Here is a 20,920-nt window from a genome sequence, read left to right on the forward strand (position 1 = left end):
TTCATGTGAAGAATATAAAATAATTCTTCATTATAACATCATTTTTCTTTTTTTTAAAGATCATCTTTTATTTTTGTTTGCTATATTCTGCATGACAAGCTTTCATAACATTAGCCATCACTATTAACTTCCTTTTTTATTCTACTTCAAGTAACATTTTATTAATCACAGAATTCTTTAAACGCTTTGTGAAGGATAGAATTTAGCACATGACTTGTGGTTCAAGTAAGGTAATGCTCATAAAAATTGCATTTAAATGTTTTTGATTTGACAATTTGATAAATGACAAGTTGATAAATGACTTTTGTTGCTAAACTAAAAAGGGACTTAATACAAAAAATGCAAAATCATACCCAATGATTTCTTCATGGTAGTCACCATTAACTTAACTTCATATAAAGAAAACCTTTATCAGAGGTGTAAAATAAAACTTTTATTAGGGGTGCAAAAGAAAACCTTTAATAAGGGTGTAAACCATTGTTAACCATTTAAGCAAATTTAAAATTGCTTTCAGTAGTTATTTCTTTATCCATTTTTATTATTTACTTTTTATTAGAAAGTTTTGATCATGACTATTATAATTAAATGAAAAGATACAAACTACTAAACATAATGTTTGGCATAATATAGCCATAATGTAAATAATGCGGTAGTGTAAATATTTCCCAAGCTGCTCTTTCTTGTTTCAGTATTTCTATTTCATTTTTTGTGCCCATTTACTTTTGAAAATACATTTGTTCAAGTTCCCCAGACAGTTCTCCAGTTTGTCTTTTTTTAGGTCTCCAGATTGATACAACCAGAGGCACAGGGGAGTATACATACAAATTAAAACCTCACTAATCAACAAATTAAACCCTCACTAAACAATTTACTAAAATCCTAAAGGATATTTTTATATTACTAGATTGCAGTTTAAAAACTAATCTAACAAATTGAATTGAAACATCTTACAATTATATTTTATTAAATATACAGGTTAAAAATATAAATAACGTTTAAACCTTTAAGCTCGCTGGTATTTTTGAAAGATGCTAATTCATTTTGTAGTTCTTTTATCTGAGAGAAACAAAAACAACACTTTACTAGTTTATTAAAAATACTCAAATAGATAACAACCTTTTTAAAGTTTCTAAATAATATGCTTTATCAATTTCAATTAAAAACATCAGTTATAAAAAATAATTAAAGTTTCTAAATATATAGAATTTTTTTGGTACACTAAAATTTTAATAGTCAGCTAAAAACCATCAAATTTCAAAATCGGAATATTGTTACAAAAAAGATTGTAGCAATCGTGTGTTTGAGTTTTGACTTGACTCTTACTAATTTGTCAAAGTAGACATAATTTATATATATATATATATATATATATATATATATATATATATATATATATATATATATATATATATATGTATATATATATATATATACATATATATGTATATATATATATATATATGTATATGTATATGTATATGTATATGTATATATATATATATATATATATATATATATATATATATATATATATATATATATATGTATGTATATAAATATATATAAATATATATATCAACCCTCGGAATTAGGGTCGACATTCAGCAATGCCGATCTAGAAGTGTTTGAGGTCGAAAAAAATTGCCCAACTTGTTTCTATGTTTTATGGTCAAATCTTTGTTTTATATTTTTTCTGTAGACCTGATGCCAACTTTATACAGATTAAGGTTGGCAATAATTTGCCGACCTTATTATTCCTAATTCCAAAGGCTGATATATATATATATATATATATATATATATATATATATATATATATTTATATATCATACATTATCCTAGTCATATTTAAAATATCCGGAAAAATTTTTCCTAATAATATCCGTAAAAATACTTTGAAAACATTTCCGGAAAAATCCAGGAATAGAAACGCTTTTTGTGTATTCAAAAATATCTCATATGCTTGAAAAGAAAATTTTTGGCAGGCATTCTTCTATAAAAAAGAAAAGCATCTTAATACTTACTTAAATAGAGTTTATAAATTAAATTAAATTAGATTTTTAGGTGAAATAGTCGAAATAATTAAAGTGATCTCTAAGTGCTGAGTCTTTACATATCTTAAATAATCCTTAAATGATAAGTTTCATATTATTTAAACGTTCCAAAAAATATATATTTTTCAACGTATTAGGAAAAAACTTTTAAATAAATAATATTTAATGCCATTTCTTTTTCTCAAAGGTAAGTTCCGGATCATTGATTTAAAAAAAAAAAATACTGGTGGGTAAAAATATATGAAATCATCCAAAAAAAATAATTTTCGACACCCTTACGTCTCAGAATTTGCTTATTTTTACACCACTTGCAGTCCATATCAAAAAAATAATAACTGCGAAAATTTTAGTTAAAAATATCAATGGGTTCCAGAGATATCGTCACTTGAAATAATGCTGACTCAGCATTTTAGTGATTTTCTGAAGTGACTACAAAGCAACTTTGACATACAGTATCTTCATAATGGCTTGGGGAATTTTCCTAAAATTTGGTACTCTAATAGATTTTAACTTGAGAAATCCAAAAATAGCACTCTTAAGACTCGATTATCTCAAGAAATGCCTCATTTATCCAATTTTGTTCAAAATTATTGACTTGTAAATTAGTGATTTTTGGAGGTAAAATGAAGACTGTGGCCCAAAATCCCAAGTAAAAAGTTTAATTGTATATCATTATTTCATCTTAGGTCTACTGAAAAAAATTAGATTCATCAATTGTCTCTATAATACGTGATCAAAATTTGCATTTAAAAATGGTGTCTTTTTAGAAAAATTTAAATTTTGTAACAAAAGCAATTAAAATATTTTTTAAAACATTTATTTGAATAAAACATCAAATAGTGTCATTTATTGACTAGTTTAGGACATTTATAGTCATGGGCTAAGGGAGATACCCTCCCCTCCCACGGGAGGCCCCTACGCCCCTCCCCCAATCTCCCTAGATTTTTTTTTTTTTTTTGCATAGAATGAATAAATAATGCAAAAACATACAATTTAATTTTAATTTTGAAAAAAAAAAAATTTTCATTACTTCAAATTGGTGACTTAAAACCTCCTTTTATATAAAAAACAAACATAAGTTTTGTTTTGTTCTTTTTAAAGGTATTTACTTGTTTGTATTTTCTTAAAGAATTACTTTTAATTTTATAGTTTTTATATTATTTTGTTAGGTAATAAATAATAAAAATAATTAATATGGAGAAATGTGACATTGGAAAAAGTCTTAACATTCATTGCCACAAAACTGGATTTTCAAGAAAACAAGGTTTTGTTCAATTTAAAGATCTTCCTTGTGAAAAACAAGAAGAAATAATATGGCGAGCAAATTTAAAGGAAAAATATAGTTCAATAAGAATTATACGTTGTTATCATGAGCAATTCTATGGAAAATATTTTGAGAGAAAAATTACAAAGTGTTGCAATCCTTTTGGAACACACAAGGAAAGTAAAAAAATTGCTATAAAAGGTAATCTTACCTTATTTACAACAGAATTGATATGGAAATTAAAAGAAAACAATTTATTATTTATAAAATGTTTGATAATTTCAGTTATTTTAGGTAATATAAAGATTTCCATAAACATGGCAAACTATTTTCAAAAAAATAATGTTTATGTAACCCCAGGTTGGAAATTCTGCAGTAAATGTTACAAAAAAGCAATAGAAACTGATGAAGATTTAAATTCACAGGAGGAATGGGAATCTAAAAGTGAGAAAAAAATTAAGTTAGATACCACTATAGAATTGTTTGGAATTTCACCAGTCAAACTAAAAAGTCTTTCAAAACACAGCAAATTGCCTGTAGCAAAACAAAAGTTTGAAAACACTATTGACAGAGTTGCAAAAATGGTCTCATTAGCATATAATATTAAAGAAACTTTTTTAACAACAGAAATAAAAAGCCCCATTTTAAACAACAACATTAACAATGACTATGATCTAGACATTTTAATGTATGAAATAAAAAATAAAATTTCAGAGACTGACTCTTATTGCCATAAGGTGCAAATGTTAACACTCGCACCAAAATCATGGACACATAAAAAGATATCAAGCTACTTTGAAGTGTCTGAGTATCTTGTTCGAACAGCAAGAAAAGTTAAAAATGAGAATGGAATTCTATCATTACCCGGAAAAAAAACTGGAAACCCACTTTCACCAGAAACAGTTAATTTAGTGATTAACTTTTATCAAAGTGATGAATTTTCAAGAATGATGCCAGGAAAAAAAGATTATGTAAGTATTAAGAAAAACCAACATGTTCAAAAAAGATTATTGCTACTCAATCTTAATGAATTACATGTTGCATTTAAAAAGACTACCCTAACGTCAAAGTCAGTTTGTCAAAATTTTGTACTCTTAAACCTAAATGGTGTATTACAACTAATGCGTCAGGTACCCACAATGTATGTGTTTGCATACATCACCAAAATACAAAAAAAGTTATAAAGATTTCATGGCATTGATTGTTTGCTCTCTTGAAAATGCAGAATGTATGTTGCATCGATGTAACCAATGCCCTGGTATTGAAGTGTTAAAAAGTTTTTTAGTGCAGGAGTTTATGGACCATGAGCATGAAGAAGATGTAGTATTTAAGCAATGGCAGAGTACCGATCGTACAACACTACTTTCACAGTCATTGCCACTAGATGAATTTAATGATTTATTATGTGACAGCATTGACAACCTTACCACTCATTCATATATTGCAAAAACACAAAGTAGATACTTAAAAAACTGTAAAGAAAATCTTAACTAAAACGAATGCTTAATTTTAGGAGATTTTGCTGAAAACTATCAATATGTTGTTCAGGATGAGGTTCAAAGTTATCACTGGAGCAAAAGTCAATGCTCACTTTATACAATTGTACTTTATTTTATAGAGAACAAACTTCTCAAACATAAATCTTTTTGTTACCTTTCAGAAGATGTTGATCATGACACAGGATTTATTTACAAGACTCAGGAAGATATAACTAGATATATCAAAGAAAATCTACCTGATGTATCAAGTGTGAAATACTTTTCCGATGGTTGTGCAGCACAATTTAAAAATTTTATCAATCTTTGTCATCACAGTAAAGACTTTGATTTAAATGCTGAATGGGTATTTTTTGCTACCAGTCATGGTAAATCCCCTGTGATGGTATTGGTGGGACTGTTAAAAGAGTAGTATGTCAAGAAAGTCTAAAACAAATAACTACTGGGCAGATTTTAGATGTTAATTTAATGTACTCCTTTTGTAAAGCCAAGATATATGGAATTTATTTTAAGTTATTTTCAAAAGAAGAAATTGATCAAACACGAGCACAATTAGAAAAAAGATATTTAGGTGGAAGAACAGTTCCTGGCACAAGGATGTATCATCATTTTATTCCAATTGCTCCAAACACTATAAGTTATAAAAAAATAAGTACTGATGCATGCACTGAAATATTTGATATCATTCCAAAAAGCAAACATTATGTAGATATTTCATTAAATATTAAAAAAATGGATTATATTGCATGTTTTTATGATGGATTTTGGTGGGTAGGGATTGCTGAAGATGTAAGTGAGCTTGATATAAAAGTCAGATTCATGCATCCACATGGACCAGGTAAAAACTTCTTTTGGCCAATGAGAACTGATGAGTGTTGGGTGCTCAATTCTGAAGTTATATGCCTAATTTCTACACCGCGAACAATATCAGGTCGAACATACAACATATCTGATTTAGATTTGAAGAATATAAACTGTTGGTTACAAAAAAAAATTAATTATGTTTAAAATAATTTTGTTTTTATTTTATTTACCTATTTTGCATTTAAAATGTCTTTTATTTTTTTCAAATTCTTGAATTGTAGGCTGAGAAGGAGGGGTGGGGGTTTAAATAAATCACAAATCACTCCCATCTTATTATGTCAATGACTATATTAGTCTAAAACTACATAAAGATATTGATTGTCAAAATGTTTTCAAAACGTTTTAATATCTTTGGTTTTAAAATTTATGACTTAAAATCGTAAAAAGATCTTTGAAATAAGAGGTAAGTATTTATCCATTTGAAGTAATGCAAATAAACTGTTTCTCAAACTTAAACTGAAAAAATATGTTTTTAAAATGTATTTTAACAATCAACTATTATTTATTCATTTTATGTAAAAAAAAAATAAAAAAAATCTAGGGAGATGGGGGGCGGCGTGGGGGCCTCCCGTTGGAGGGGAGGCCGTCTTCCTTGGCCCATGACTATAAATATCCTAAACTAGTCAATAAATAACACTATTTGATGTTTTATTCAAATAAATGTTTTACAAAATATCTTAATTGCTTTTGTTACAAAATTTAAATTTTTCTAAAAAGACACCATTTTTAAATGCAAATTTTGATCATGTATTAGAGAGACAATTGATGAATCTAATTTTTTTCAGTAGGCTTAAGATGAAATAATGATATACAATTAAACTTTTTACTTGGGATTTTGGGCCACAGTCTTCATTTTACCTCCAAAAATCACTAATTTACAAGTCAATAATTTTGAACAAAATTGGACAAATGAGGCATTTCTTGAGATAATCGAGTCTTGAGGGTGCTTTTTTTTGGTTCCTCAAGTTAAAATCTATTAGAGTACCAAATTTTAGGAAAATTCCCCAAGCCATTATGAAGATACTGTATGTCAAAGTTGCTTTGTAGTCGCTTCAGAAAATCACTAAAATGCTGAGTCAGCATTATTTCAAGTGACGATATCTCTGGAACCCATTGATATTTTTAACTAAAATTTTCGCAGTTATTATTTTTTTGATATGGACTGCAAGTGGTGTAAAAATAAGCAAATTCTGAGACGTAAGGGTGTCGAAAATTATTTTTTTTGGATGATTTCATATATTTTTACCCTGGTGTGATAAATACCTTCGTAGTTAATAAATGTCGTCAAACAAAAGAGCTCTTTCAAATAACTATAACTTGAGTTATAAACATGTTTATTCCCTTTTGCAATCATTTCATGTAGATCAATGCTTTTATATATAACCGTTAATGAAACATACAATAACCGAATAAAATTAACAATAAGTAATCTCAATAAGTAAATGCTTTAAAAGTCTAACTTATATTTGATTTATTTTATAAACAAAATTAATATTAGTGCTATAGATATAATATAAGTAAATTTAAAAATTATGATACAAGTTTTACGGATAAAATCTTAAAACCAAAATAACAAATTTTAATTTTTTATTTGCATTTAGTAAATAAATGTCACGGTAAATAGAAATAAAAATAAAGTAGAAAAGCGATATTTTTTGTTTAATTACAATTTTTATTTTGTTAAAAGTCTCCAGTTAAACTAAAACGCAAACATTTTTTCAAGGGGAAAGCCCTAATCAAATTGTGAAATTGTTTGAAAATCATTTAAGAAACTCTGCAGTATGTACATTTATTATTCAGACCAGATATTTTACGACAAAAAATTATAAGTTTATATTAACCTCTTAACCGGAAGTAAAATGGCAATACAATAATTGCTTTTTTATTAATATCTCAATAAATAAATTGATTAAGTAATTTTAATTAACATAAAACTTATTTTATAATTTAAATACATACAAACATTTTTTAATAATCTGGGTGAATAAAAAGAAGCTATTGCTTTTACTCACTGTTTTTTTGAGTAATTGCTCAGCTTTACATAAATAAAAATTTACAGATTTCGCTAAAAATTTTATTCATGTAAAGCTGAGCAATTACTCAAATTTGTCTCAGCACTTACTCACCCTGTAATAATAAATAAAGGCCTACAAATAAGAATAAATTATTTGTACAAATAATGCCTCACCTAAGTAAAATATAGCATAAAGTAATTGATGAACAATACTTTTACTGTTTTAATTATTTGATGACAAAAAAAAAAAAAAATTTTAACTACTATTTTCAGAAAACTATTTGGATAAAATAAAACTTAATAGAAATATCTGGAAAAAATTTTTTACCGGACATTTTTAAGTTTTTCCCATAAAATGTCAGTTTTGAATTTTTTTAAAAAATTCTTCTTAAGACCAGAAAGAATTAAAAAATTTTTTTTAAAAGTTTGTTTTTTTAATGATTTGATAGACTGCCTGGCCCAACCAAACCCTTGTCGATGTAGCGGCACTCTGTTGCGAGTCAGGCTATAAGATAGTGACAAGTAAATGTAGCAGCACTCCCTTGTAGCAGCAGGCTATAAGATAGTCGATGTAGCAACACTCCACGCATGTTTCACAGTAAAAAAATTAAAATAAAATCATTCAGAATGTTTTTATTTTTAAAAAAGAAAAATAAAAACATTGTAGACTTTTACTTTGCGCTTTTGTGATTTTTTAATCCTAATTAGTTTCCGCAACTAAATTAATGCGTTCAGTACATACATCAACTATTTTATACCCTGCTGCTGCAAAGGAGTTAAATCAACTAAGAGTTTGTCATGGTGCAGCAATCTTTTCTTTTATCATTCTTCGTTTTTTTCTTTTTTTTCCTGATAAATTAAAGTGTTTGTCTTTTACATTAAGAGCGCAAAAATGATATCAGGAAATAGTTTAAGATAAAGTTTAGAAACCTAGCAAAACTTCCTGCATACTCAACCTATTTGTCAGTCGATGTAGCAGCACTCTTAGAGTTGACATTTTCAAATACTCAGTGATCATTCTTTCAGTGTTGCTACCTTCCAATAAAAGTTAAACTTTTAGTGCATGTTTATCAAATGATGTTGAGGCCATACTCTAAGATAATAATAATTGAACTACACATAATTTTAATGTATATGGAGCATATAAGATATTTTCCTATTGATAACTTTTGATAACAATTCAGTATCCCATGAATTGTGCGATTGTTTAGTGTGTTGCAAGCATTTTACATCTATAAGTAATTACCTATAATATTTATGAGTGGTTGGATCTTTTTGACCATATCTGTGTGTATATATGTGTGTATGAATTTGGCAGGCCTTATCTACATATGAACAGCATTTTTTATGGAAAAAAAACTTCTGAAGTTTTTAGTATTTTTAATTAAAAAATAACATAACAAAAATATATAAAATATGTTCTGTTGTTTTTCTAGAAAAATATGTGACAAAACTCTTCTTAATTATCCTTTGATTTAAAAGAAATGACATAGATATTTAGAAATTTTTAAAAATAAGAAATATGAAGAAAAGTGAAATAAGAAGTGTTTTTTGTAAAAACAGATATTAAATTTGTAAAGCAAATTCTAAAAATAGTAGGACCAAAACTAAAATAAAAAGTCTTTATAAAATTTTTTATTTAATTAAACTTTTTGATTAGCATCACACTAAAAAAAGACTTTGGAATAATAATGGGTTCAAGCCAAGAACTTCCATTGAATCCTTTGAATCTTTCATTATGGAATAATAATGGGATTAAGTAACTTTATCAAAATATAAAAAAAATTTAAAATGTAACTTTTTTTTTTAAACTTTTTTTTTTTAAACTGTTTTTACTTTGATAAAGTTTTTCAAATTATTAGCAAACCATTTTTAAAATGTTAACCAAGTGTTAAAATGATGTTACATACAATTTAGAATAAATAACTACAAAACATTTAAATTTACTTTATACAAAGTATATAATTGGATTAACCTAAAAGTATTTTTTAATTTTACATTTTTTTCTTTTACACACCTTTATCACATTAAAAAATACTGTTTAAAAAACCTGCACACAATTAAAAAATTTAAAGTATGAGTGTACTACTGAGTGATTAAGATATGCTAAAAAAATCTTAACATTACTTGATTATTGAACTCCTTCCTTTCATTTTCAGCAGAAGCAGTCAAATCATCTATTTCTTGCATAAATTTTTCTATTCTGTTATCTTTTGTTGAAGCCATCATTGCTCGACTTTTTCTTGATTCGGTTTTAGTACGATATAGTGACTATAAATATAATAATTATATTTAAATATATACAAATATATATATATTCTGTTTTGGTATCTGTTTCCGCCAAAATTTTAATTTAAACGGATACTGAAATTTCGGTTTTGGTACTTTTTATAAATTCAGTAAGAAGCAAAACTTCAGTTGAAAAACATACCGAAAATTAAAATTTTTGAATGATTTCTATTTAACTTAAAAAAATTGTTATTATTGAAACAAAAATAACAATTTTTTAAATCTCCACAAAACATTTTATCATTTCTAAATGAAATTTTATACTCATCCTCCACAATTTTTTTTTAGTTAATATAAAATGTGAATCCATTCTGGAAAAGATCAAAACCGCATAAAATAAAACAAATTTGGTTTAAATAGTTTAAATAGAAAGTGAACAAGGGTTCAACTATTTTTTAAGATTTTCTTAGGAGTAATTTTAATTTTCTTATTGTTATTTATGACTACTAATTTATTATTATATAAGATAGAAAAAAGGTGTCAAAAAAATAAACAACCAAATCTAAATAAATAACAAATGTAAAACTACATTTTTAGATGAAACTAATTTTGTTTAGCCGAAATTTTGGTTTTAGTTTTAGTAAAATGTTTGCTGAAATGTAGGTTTCAGTATTGAAGTAGTATAACTGAAACTTTGATTTATTTGGGCTTTAGCGTATTTCCTGTTTCGGTCAATAACTACATGTTATGAATACAAAATGTGTAATGCCATAATAATGTAAAATATTTTTCGTATTTTATTTTGTATTATTATAATGGAAATAAACATTTGTAAACTACACCAATTTACTAAACTTGTAAACTACTACAATTTACTAAACTATTTTAATTGGAAAACTAAAAGCAACAAAAACAAATGAACAAAAACAAATCATTATTATACTGTCCTTGTTTCGTTGCTTGCACAAGTTGAACATTTCTTATGATGATGATTATTGATAATAACAACAAATGTTGTTTTGTCGCTTGCACAAGTTGAACTCAACTTGTGCAACTTGTTAACATTTCTTATAATGATGATTCTTTAAATATACACAACTTTGAAGTTTTTAGTTAACTAAAGTTTTTTCATGTCATCTGTAACACATTCTCTAATTTTTACTCTTTAGAAACTTTAACTTCTTTACATGCTAATACCCAATGATCCGCTTTTAACTTTTTTACATGCTAATACCCAAAGATCTGCTTTTAACTTCTTTACATGCTAATAACCAATGACCTGCTTTTAACTTCTTTACATGCTAATACCCAATGATCTGCTTTTAACTTTAGGCTATACATACAATATAGAAATAGAGAAAATTATACAATCTTGCTCCAGACACACCTTACTTTTGCTCTTGATACTTTCTTAAGTATGATTAAGCTATATTTTCAAGATAAAAAAATTTATCAACACACTCTAACGCTTCATTATTCATTTGAACTGCTTTTTTGCCTCTGTATTCACCAAAAGCACAAGTCCTACATTTAAAAATAACAATATTCAAGCACCTAATATACTACTACATTTCTTGAAAATCCATTGCCTTCTTAAAACTGTAATAACAATTGAGTTTGCTCATGCTTTTTTACAAACACTCCACATTTCCAGTATTCATTACTCCATATTTCCAGTATTCATTACTTAATCATTTTTGAACTTTTGTCATATTTATATTATCTACAAATCAAATTGAATGTTAATTTTGTTTCAGGTCTTTTTTTTATCAAATCAAATTAAATGTTAATATTGTTTCAGGTCTTTTTTTTAAACATAAAACATCTTATATCTTTTCTCATCATTTGATACTATCTTTTTGTGTGTGTGCGGTAATGGTTTTTAAAACATTACTTCATTTGTCAAATCACTTATTTTACTTTATAAATGTATTTCAAAAAACCAAGAAAAAATACTTACTAATCACTAACTAAACTAATAAAAAATTTTTTAGAATAAAGAAACACTGATTAGCTGAATGAAGAGTCATTCAATTTGAGTTTTAGTTAATGAAACAAGATAACTTGTTTAAACAGCAGAATGGTAAAAATTGTAGAAAAGAGAAAAAACTTTACAACAATGGGACAAAGGTTCAAGTTTGGCAGAGAGCAGGTCTAACACATTTAAAATGCAATTTTGAATCTTGTCTATAAGAGAAAATCCCTTATTAGAAGAAGCAGCTTAAGTATGACAACAGTATTCCATACAAAGATAAATAAAAGATTAATATAGGTATCAGCAAACAAGCAACTTTAATGGTAAGATTATCAGGTAGATTGTTAACATAGATTGAATTTTGTGGTACTTCATAAGTTACAGAAAACCAAAGAAAGTGTCCATCGAGGACAACTTGAATACTATAGTTAAAAACAAATGATTTTAAAATTTTAAAAATTTTTCCAGATATTCCAAATAAAGTGAGCTTATAGAAGGCTAGCATGCCATACTTTATCAAAAGCCACTTCCATCTATTGTACAATAAAATCTGTTATAATGATTAATAAAATCTTTCTATTCTAATGATAAAAAAACAGAAGGATTAAAATTCGTACAGAGTCATTATTGTCATTGTAAGAGATATTGTCATCAAGTACAATGACAATATATATAGTCAGAGAGTAAGTTGCTACACTCAGTATGAGATATTAGAAGGTTGTTCATTATAGATTCAAAGACTAATAATAGTTAAATGATAGTTACAGTTAGTGAAATTGTCAATTAGTTAGCCAGAACAATCTCAAAAGTTTTTAAAAGGGAACACAGCATGCTGGGTAAATAGTTTAAAGAGTATTGAAGAGAGTTAAGAAAAACTAACTTTTGTAAGACTGTGACAGAAACATTGTCCAGACCAGACAAGCTGGAATGTTATCCAGACTACAAGCTGTAAAAGAGTTAGAGAGAAAAAACTTGAGCAACAGAAGCAGGAGTGATTTGGATATCTTACAATGGATTAATCTGTTGTTTTTTTTTATTTGACATGAAGAATGTTTATTATTAGACTCAAGAGAGATTCTTTTTGAAAAAAAAAACTCTTTGCAATTTAGTTTTACCCTTGGAAAAGTTAATAGGATCAGATCTATGCATGAAAAACAAATATGTTATTCATGTCAGTCTTATATTACCAGTATATGTGTATATGACTTTAACAATGTTATATATACATATATGTATGTAACATATAGCTTATTATTACTTATATTTGGCTTCTGGAAAAATCACTCTACTGAAACAGCAATTCACAAAAAAATTAATTGAAAAATTAAAGTGCTACAAAGTGGGAGGAGTAGTACTTCAATGGATTATAAGCTACTTAACAGGAAGAGCTCAAAGAGTAAGAACTGGTGATCAATTATCAACTGAGTTACCTGTGAGATAGGTGTATATACATGAATAAAATAAACAGCATGTAGTAGTTGTTGCTTTTGCTAAGTTATAAATATATTCTCACATTTTTTCCTTTTAACTATCTAATTCATTTTTGTTTATTTCTTCATTATTTTGATAATAATAATGTTTTAATAAACGCTTTTATAATAATCAAGTTTAATTCTTAACCTCTATTGCATATTCTTCTGCCTTTTCACGACAATTTTTCTCAATATCAAACTTAAGTTTAAGAACACTAAATTCATCTAGAGCCATAGCAGATACTAAAATAAAATTCAAAAAAAAAGGTTAAAAGTTTCACTTGAATTTTAACTCAGTTTATCAGAAGACTATAGATATTTCCTCACTTGTTTCTCAGTTTATCAGAAGAATACATTTACCTCGCTTGTTTCACAGAAGAATATATTTACCTCGCTTTAATTGATTTATTTCTTGAATATTTGCGTTTAAAGTGGATTGCGTAATTTTATGATTATTACGCTCATGAGCAAGCTAAATGAAAAAACAATTGTTACATTGTTAACTGAAGCGATTAGCAATATTTTAATAACAGTAGAAAAAATAAAAAATATCAATAAAATAATGTATGAAATACAAATAAAACATAAATAAAATATAATACTAATAAAATAATGAAACAAATTGTATTAATATAAATCCAAAAGATATAAACAATGAAAAAAATTTATTTAAAATTAAAAGCTGTTAAATTTAAAATAAAGAATAAACCCAGACCTCCTCTTTTGTGAGAGCAAGCTCTTTCTTTACTTTACGAAGCTCATCATTGACAGCATCCTTCAAACTTCGAAGAACTAAAAAATAATAGAAAATAGAAAAATAATGATTCTTATCAAAACAAACTAAATATAAATTGCTCAATAAAAAAATAAAATAAAATACCATCTAAATCTCCCTTGCTTCCATTAAAGTTGGTATCAGTCTAAACAAACACAAGAATTATTCAAACAAAAGCAAAATTTGTAAAAAGAACAAGACAAATAACAATAAATGTTATTTACTTTTAGGTTATTAGTTAGAATTTTTTCTTATTTGTAAATTTATTTTTACAATCCTTCCAATCAAATTATTGTTTAGCAAATTTCTAGCAATCTAACTATTTGATACCATTTCTAACTACTTATCAACCAGATTTCTAGCAATTTAACTGCTTGATACCATTTCTAACTAATCATCAACTAGATTTCTAATAATCCGTTTGATACTAGTTCTAACTATTTAACAACCAGAATTCTAACAATTTGACTAGTAGATATCATTTCTAACTATTTGTTAGTCAGATTTTTTGGTATCTAGCTTTATCATAAAAAAACAATGACCTTAAACTATTAATCAAAACCAAAGTTTTTAACATCTTTAGGAAAACCAGAAACTATGTGCATCGAAATAAACTGCAGTTAAAATTTGATTAGAAACATAAGCAATCTTATAAAATATTTCCTAAAATTCTAAACAAACACCATAATTACACCCATAAACAAAATTCTGAACAAATACCCATAGATATTTTTTATTTTAAGTTTTAAAAAAGTTATACTTTTTGAGTGTACCTATTTTACAAAACATTTTAAAATCTGAATTTCAAAAATACTAATGAAGTTTTAATATTATTTAATATGTGATATATAAATAAAAAAAATTGATTTTATACTCCACCATTTACAAGCAGTGTATATATAATTATCTTACCATAGTATTTATACAAAAACCAGAACTTTTTTCTTTCTGCAGTTCAAGATTTTCCTCTGTAACCTAAGTTTACAAAAATAAAGTAAAAATATCTAACAAGTATTTGTACAAAAGGTAAGGATTACTTTGACTCAAAAAAGTGTTGTAAACTAAGATTAAACTATTGCATAACTTAAATAACCTTTCGCAACTTTTCCTCAATTTCTGCTCTATATTTGTTTTCAGCTGCATATTGCTTTTGTAATGAGTCATACTCTGATACAGCCAATAAAGAAACTAAAAACAGTGAAAAGCAATTAGTCATCAATTTAAAAAAAAATATTTTTAATTTTGTAGTAATAGTAGTAGTAGTAGTAGTAGTAGTAGTAGTAGTAGTAGTAGTAGTAGTAGTAGTTGTTGTTGTTATTGTTGTAATTATCCTAATGTTGCAAATTGAAACAATAATTGATCTGTTTTGCCTTAATGTAGCAAATTAAAACCCAGGCCTTGTTAAGATTTGTTATGCAATTTACATTTTACATATGAAATGGCAATTTGCCTATGCGTTTAGCAGTTTACGTTGAGCAAAAACTTTTTTATTTTGTAATATTTCTTTTAATATCGTTTTAATGACATTTATTCAGAAAATAATAATAGAATTTAACCGCAACTGTAAATATTTTAAATTTTTTTTTTTTTTAAAAGACTTAGTATTAAATATGATTTTAAAAATTTAAATTTAATTTTGAAGGAATGTAAAACAGTTAGTAAAATGTAGAATGTAAAATATAGTTTCAAAAGATTGTAAAATAGTTTTGCAATATTTATAAGGGAGAAAATTTTTCTTTTTTTATAACTAATTCATTACGTAAAACATAAATCTCTTCATCGTAGATTAAAATATGTAAAAGCAAATTAAACATTTAATTTTTTTCTTTAGAAAAAAAGAGAAGTGTTTTTGTTTAAAAGAATACTTTTCGCAAATGTATTTAAAATTTTTTGTTTCTTATTAATTCAAAATCATTTAAAGCTCTTTTGACGTAATTTATTTATGAACATAAATTTTGTTTAAAAATATCTTATTGGCAACTAAAATCTCTCTATAAATTGTTTATAACTAATTAAAAATATTATATTAAACATGTAAAAAAAAAAAAAAAAAAATAAGTTGTAATAAAGAAACAAAAAAATATGTTAGGAATAAGATTGTTTAAATTATAAGAAAATATAATATTTTTCAAATACCAAATTTAGATTTCATCAGTAATTTTTGTTATATTACTTTAAATTATTTTAAACGCGGTTTAAAATTAAATTTAATTACAACATGGTACTTTAAAATATGCTAATAATGCAATTTAACTTTTAACAATGTAAATATCAAATCTGTGTTAAAAAGTAACATTTATTAGCATTAGGTGTTTTTGTTATGCAATAAAATCTCATAACAAGGTCTAAAAACTCTAATGATGCAAAAGTTAAGTATTATTGCAAACAAAATTGACATGTTACATTATATTTTAAAATATACTGCCACCATTTAATTTAAAGTTTTCACAAGCATTTAAGCAACTTGATATAAAATTTAAATTTGAAAAGATGACAAATTGAAAAGCTACAAACTGAAGTACTTATAAATATATTTATATAAGTATGGTTATTCTAACATTTTATTGTTGAATATTAATTGCAAAACTTTTACTTACAATATCTACTTTAACCCTAAAACAGCACCCCAAAAAAAAAAAGAAATTTATGATTACTTTTGTGTTTCACAGTGGATCTTTATTCGCTGCTGCGTATTTGTATGGGGTGAAGGATTGTGTTAAAGCATCAGTCAGGTGATAGTATTAGTAGTGTGTTAAGCTCAAAGCATGAATGGAGTGCTGTAGTACCTTTGGGTACAGTTAATATAACTATTTATTACTATAACTGATGTTTTTATGAAATAAAGCATGTTATTGTGCTGTTTAATACATGTTTTTTATTTGAATGTTTTTTTTTATTTGCAAAACTGCCTTAGACATAAATTTGTTTTAAAAAAAATGTATACTTATTCGTTATATTTATACCTAAGTTAGTTGTTTTTATTTTTTTTGCATTTAACTTGGATAATTTTTTTTAAATTAGACTTTTACAGATAGCTTTGCATCAAAGTCTACCACAAGATAAAAATTAAAGCTTTTTTCTGTACACTAACAATGAGTAAAAAGTTTTAGGAATGAATTGGATGAACCCAAGCCTTCCCAGGTGAAGTGTGTGGTTTTTGATCTTGTATATCCATACATGAGTATTTCATTTGAGACAACTTGGTCATGGCCCTTTGCAAGTTTTATTATATTAAGCGCTGTGGAAAAAACTAAGTTTCAAAAACTGTGCGGCCATGGCGCAGTGGTTAGAGTGTTTGCTTAAGAAGCAGGAGATCCAGGTTCGAAACGAGCTCTGGACATCATTTTGCATCATGGTAAGGAAGGAGGCATGAACTTTCTGGTTAAATGCACTTCCGCGGCGCTCTGTGACAAGACCGTTAGGTCTTCTTGGGGCACCTAAATAACAAAAATTAAAATAAAACAACAAAAAAAAAAAAGAAAGCAAAACAAACAAAATAGGAAACTAAAATAAATTTAATTTATTTTAATTTCCTAATTTGTTTTTATCTTTTTTTCTTTATGGTGGTTGTTATTTTCAGCAACGAAATTGGATAAGGCAAAACAAACAAAAAAAAAACAGTTTTAAGTTGACGTTAAAAGGAATGATTTTCCTATATTTACTTGTTTGTTTTTTAAAAAGGAAAGTGAAAATATAAATTGCTATCTGTTTGTAACATATGTTTGTATAATTTTAATGTATTAAGTATATATTGTCTTTATATAAATACGCCTATGTAATCCATGCATATATTTTTATGTATAACTTTTTTTTATTTTTCATTTCATTATTAGTATACACGAAATGTCCGTGGTTCAAATCATACATCTATCTATTTATCTTTCAAATACCGCTGGTCATATATTTGCATTGTAACCATTTAACTTTTCTTTTGTGTATATAAAAAAATCTTTCTATTGTATGTTTTTGAATGATAAACATATCATAACATTCAGATTTCTTATAACATTTAAGCCTCTCAGTGTATTTTCTAAGTCTTAATTATTATTAATTAATTGCAATTATTTACATATATTTCACCATTAACAGAGTAGACCAAAAGGAAAAGTGTAGAAAAACAAAAAAAATTTTGGAAGTGGGGGGATTTGAACGGAAATATCATGTTTGAAGTAAATGCCTTATCTAAATAAGCTAAACGTGCATATTTTAATAATCAAATATATAAAATAAAAAAAGTTATAAAAATTTACGCATGCATCATCCTAGCCAACACAAACACATTATTTTGACATCTTTTTACTATTTACAATGGTAACAACTTTTAGAAGTTTAAATTCAGATAAACTATAAAACATCTAGTAATAGTCTTTGAGATGACGAATATGAGCTCATATTTGCTGTCGCAAAGATAAATGCTATTAGAAGTCTTATGGTTATCTGAATTTAGACATCTAAAAAGTGTTAACATTTTAGATTCTAAAAAGACATGTTTATGCTGGCTGGGATAGACGTATTCATATAGGGACAATATATACTTGTTACATTAAAATTATACAAATATATTTTACAAACAGAAAATCATTCTTTTTAATGTTAACTTTAAACTGTTTTATTTTTTTTTTTTGCTTTGCCTTATCTAATTTCATTGCTGAAAATAACATCCACCCTAAAGAAACAAAAATAAGAACAGTACACAAATTTTTTAAATTTTTTTATTTTTTATTTTTTAATTTTTATTTAAATTTGTTAGTTTTTTAAATTTGTTTGTTTATTTAAATTTATTAGTTTTTTCTGTAACGCCTAATATAATCAAACTTGCAAACAGCTGTGACCAAGTTATCTAAAATAAAATACTCATGCGTGAACATACAAAATGAAAAACACATGACTCCTGGTAAGGCTTGGAACCTGTTGAAATTATTACTGACTTTGGGATTGAATAAAACACTGTCAAAGAAAATAGCTTGAACTATGAAGTTGATCCTTAAAGATTGGAAGTGGAACTTGAAAAGGATCATGTCCATTTTAGAATTACAAATACTCTAATAACAGTTAATACTGCACACACAAATTTACAAGGAACAAAAAAAGCAAAAAAATAACAAAAAATGTGCATGGCATTGGAGCTTTGGAGTTTTTATAATCAAATGAAGGGAATGAGGATATCTTTGATCAACTTTGCTGCACTTATAGCATTTCTCATAAAACTTGTTGCTAAAGCCTTTTGACTCTTTCTAGATTTTTGAAATTGTCGGAATCAGTTCTATGATATTACTGCATTCATCTAACACTACTGGTAAATTTCAAGAGTTAAAAGAACTAAAGATTTTGACCTAAGCTCTTGACCTTATTTATTACCTCACTTGGGCATCGATATACAAAACTTTATCAATGCATCTCCCAGTAAGTATTGACAGTAAATTAGGAAAAAACGATTTTCTGATGATCCAGTTCTTTCAGAATCAAATTCTGAAAGAAGTTTATCACAACTTATTTTTGAAAATTATGGTTAATTAGAAAAAAACTAATAAAAATAAAACTAATATATAATAAATAACAAAAATAAACTAAAAATCTTGACAATTATCATAAGACTTTAGATTATAATTTTTTTTCCCTTTTTTTTCTTTACTTCACTATACAAGCAAAAAAGTTGTAATAAAACATCTGCACACATTATTAGCTATAGGAGATGAAATATTTCTAATACTGAAAAAACAACTATAAACCAAATATCAACACCAATATTAACATGATTTTCAATTTGAGTACAATAATTAAACAACATTTTAGTAAAATATTAAAAGTATATTTTAGGTATTTAAAAACAAGTCGCTAATAAACACTTATCATTATAAGTATTTAAAAAAGTGAATTACCTTGTTTTAGTTGCTTAAATTGTGAATCTAATTTTTTAAACTTTTCCTCTTCCTTGCAAAACTAAATGAAATATATACTCATATATAGACCGCTGAAAATAACAGCTGATCAACTATTAATGATTGCCAACATTTGGATAAAATGATACTTTGAACTCCCAAAATTAACTATGGCCGATCAAATTTGATCACCAACATTTGCAAGTCAAACTTTATAATAAAAAAATTTTAACATTTAAAAAAGAATCGTAAAGTTATTAAATTAGCATTAAAATTGTTTTTGATTGCTAAATTAGACATACATTTAAAACCATAACAATTTTTAATTCACAATAAAAACAGTAATTTAAAAAAAAAATTATATTAAATAAGTAAAAAAACTCAATAATAAAAAAACGTTTTGTGAACGTGGTCAGTTCGAAAGAACGTTTTGTGACAGTGGTCAGTTCGAAAGTTAATTAACTGTTAATGAACTTTTTTTGAATGAAGCAAATTCTTTTGAATAAAATGAATTAATAATAAAAGATAAAATTAATAACAAGAAAAGCTATTATTTCATTGAATGTATGAAAAACAATCAATAAAGCAAGTTCATGATTGGTTGGAAAAACTTTGTTTTGAAAACTTCATGATAATTTAAATTGAACAAAACAGTTTTTATATCAAGATTTTAGAAATTATTAAAATAGAGAAAAGATGAAGTTTATAAAGCAAGATAACGATTAACAAATGACTTAAAAAATTGCAAATCATATGAATCAGGAAAACGAGAAGAGTAGAGCAAATTCCAAAGAACTGATGTTCAAGGAAAAAAACTACTAAAAATACTAAAGGAACAGTCACAGTAAAAGGATGAGACACATAGTAATTATATAAAAGAGAAAAAGAAGCAACATTA

At 25.9% G+C, this 20,920-nt stretch overlaps 1 protein-coding gene across 1 annotated transcript in view; it reads right to left on the reverse strand.

Annotated features, from left to right (window-relative positions):
- The window catches only part of LOC100205434 (shootin-1), a 51,815-nt gene that overhangs the window by 23,549 nt on the left and 7,346 nt on the right, over window positions 1-20,920 (reverse strand). The window contains exons 3-11 of the mRNA XM_065792716.1: window positions 20,023-20,083; window positions 15,237-15,331; window positions 15,056-15,118; window positions 14,249-14,288; window positions 14,084-14,160; window positions 13,759-13,840; window positions 13,517-13,611; window positions 9,820-9,963; window positions 1,002-1,056 (exon numbers count right to left, since the gene is read on the reverse strand). Of these exons, the coding sequence (XP_065648788.1) occupies window positions 1,002-1,056; window positions 9,820-9,963; window positions 13,517-13,611; window positions 13,759-13,840; window positions 14,084-14,160; window positions 14,249-14,288; window positions 15,056-15,118; window positions 15,237-15,331; window positions 20,023-20,083 (712 nt within the window). The remainder of the gene's footprint in view (window positions 1-1,001; window positions 1,057-9,819; window positions 9,964-13,516; window positions 13,612-13,758; window positions 13,841-14,083; window positions 14,161-14,248; window positions 14,289-15,055; window positions 15,119-15,236; window positions 15,332-20,022; window positions 20,084-20,920) is intronic.

This window comes from Hydra vulgaris, chromosome 03 (genome assembly GCF_038396675.1).
Source record: "Hydra vulgaris chromosome 03, alternate assembly HydraT2T_AEP".
Lineage (NCBI taxonomy): Eukaryota > Metazoa > Cnidaria > Hydrozoa > Anthoathecata > Hydridae > Hydra > Hydra vulgaris.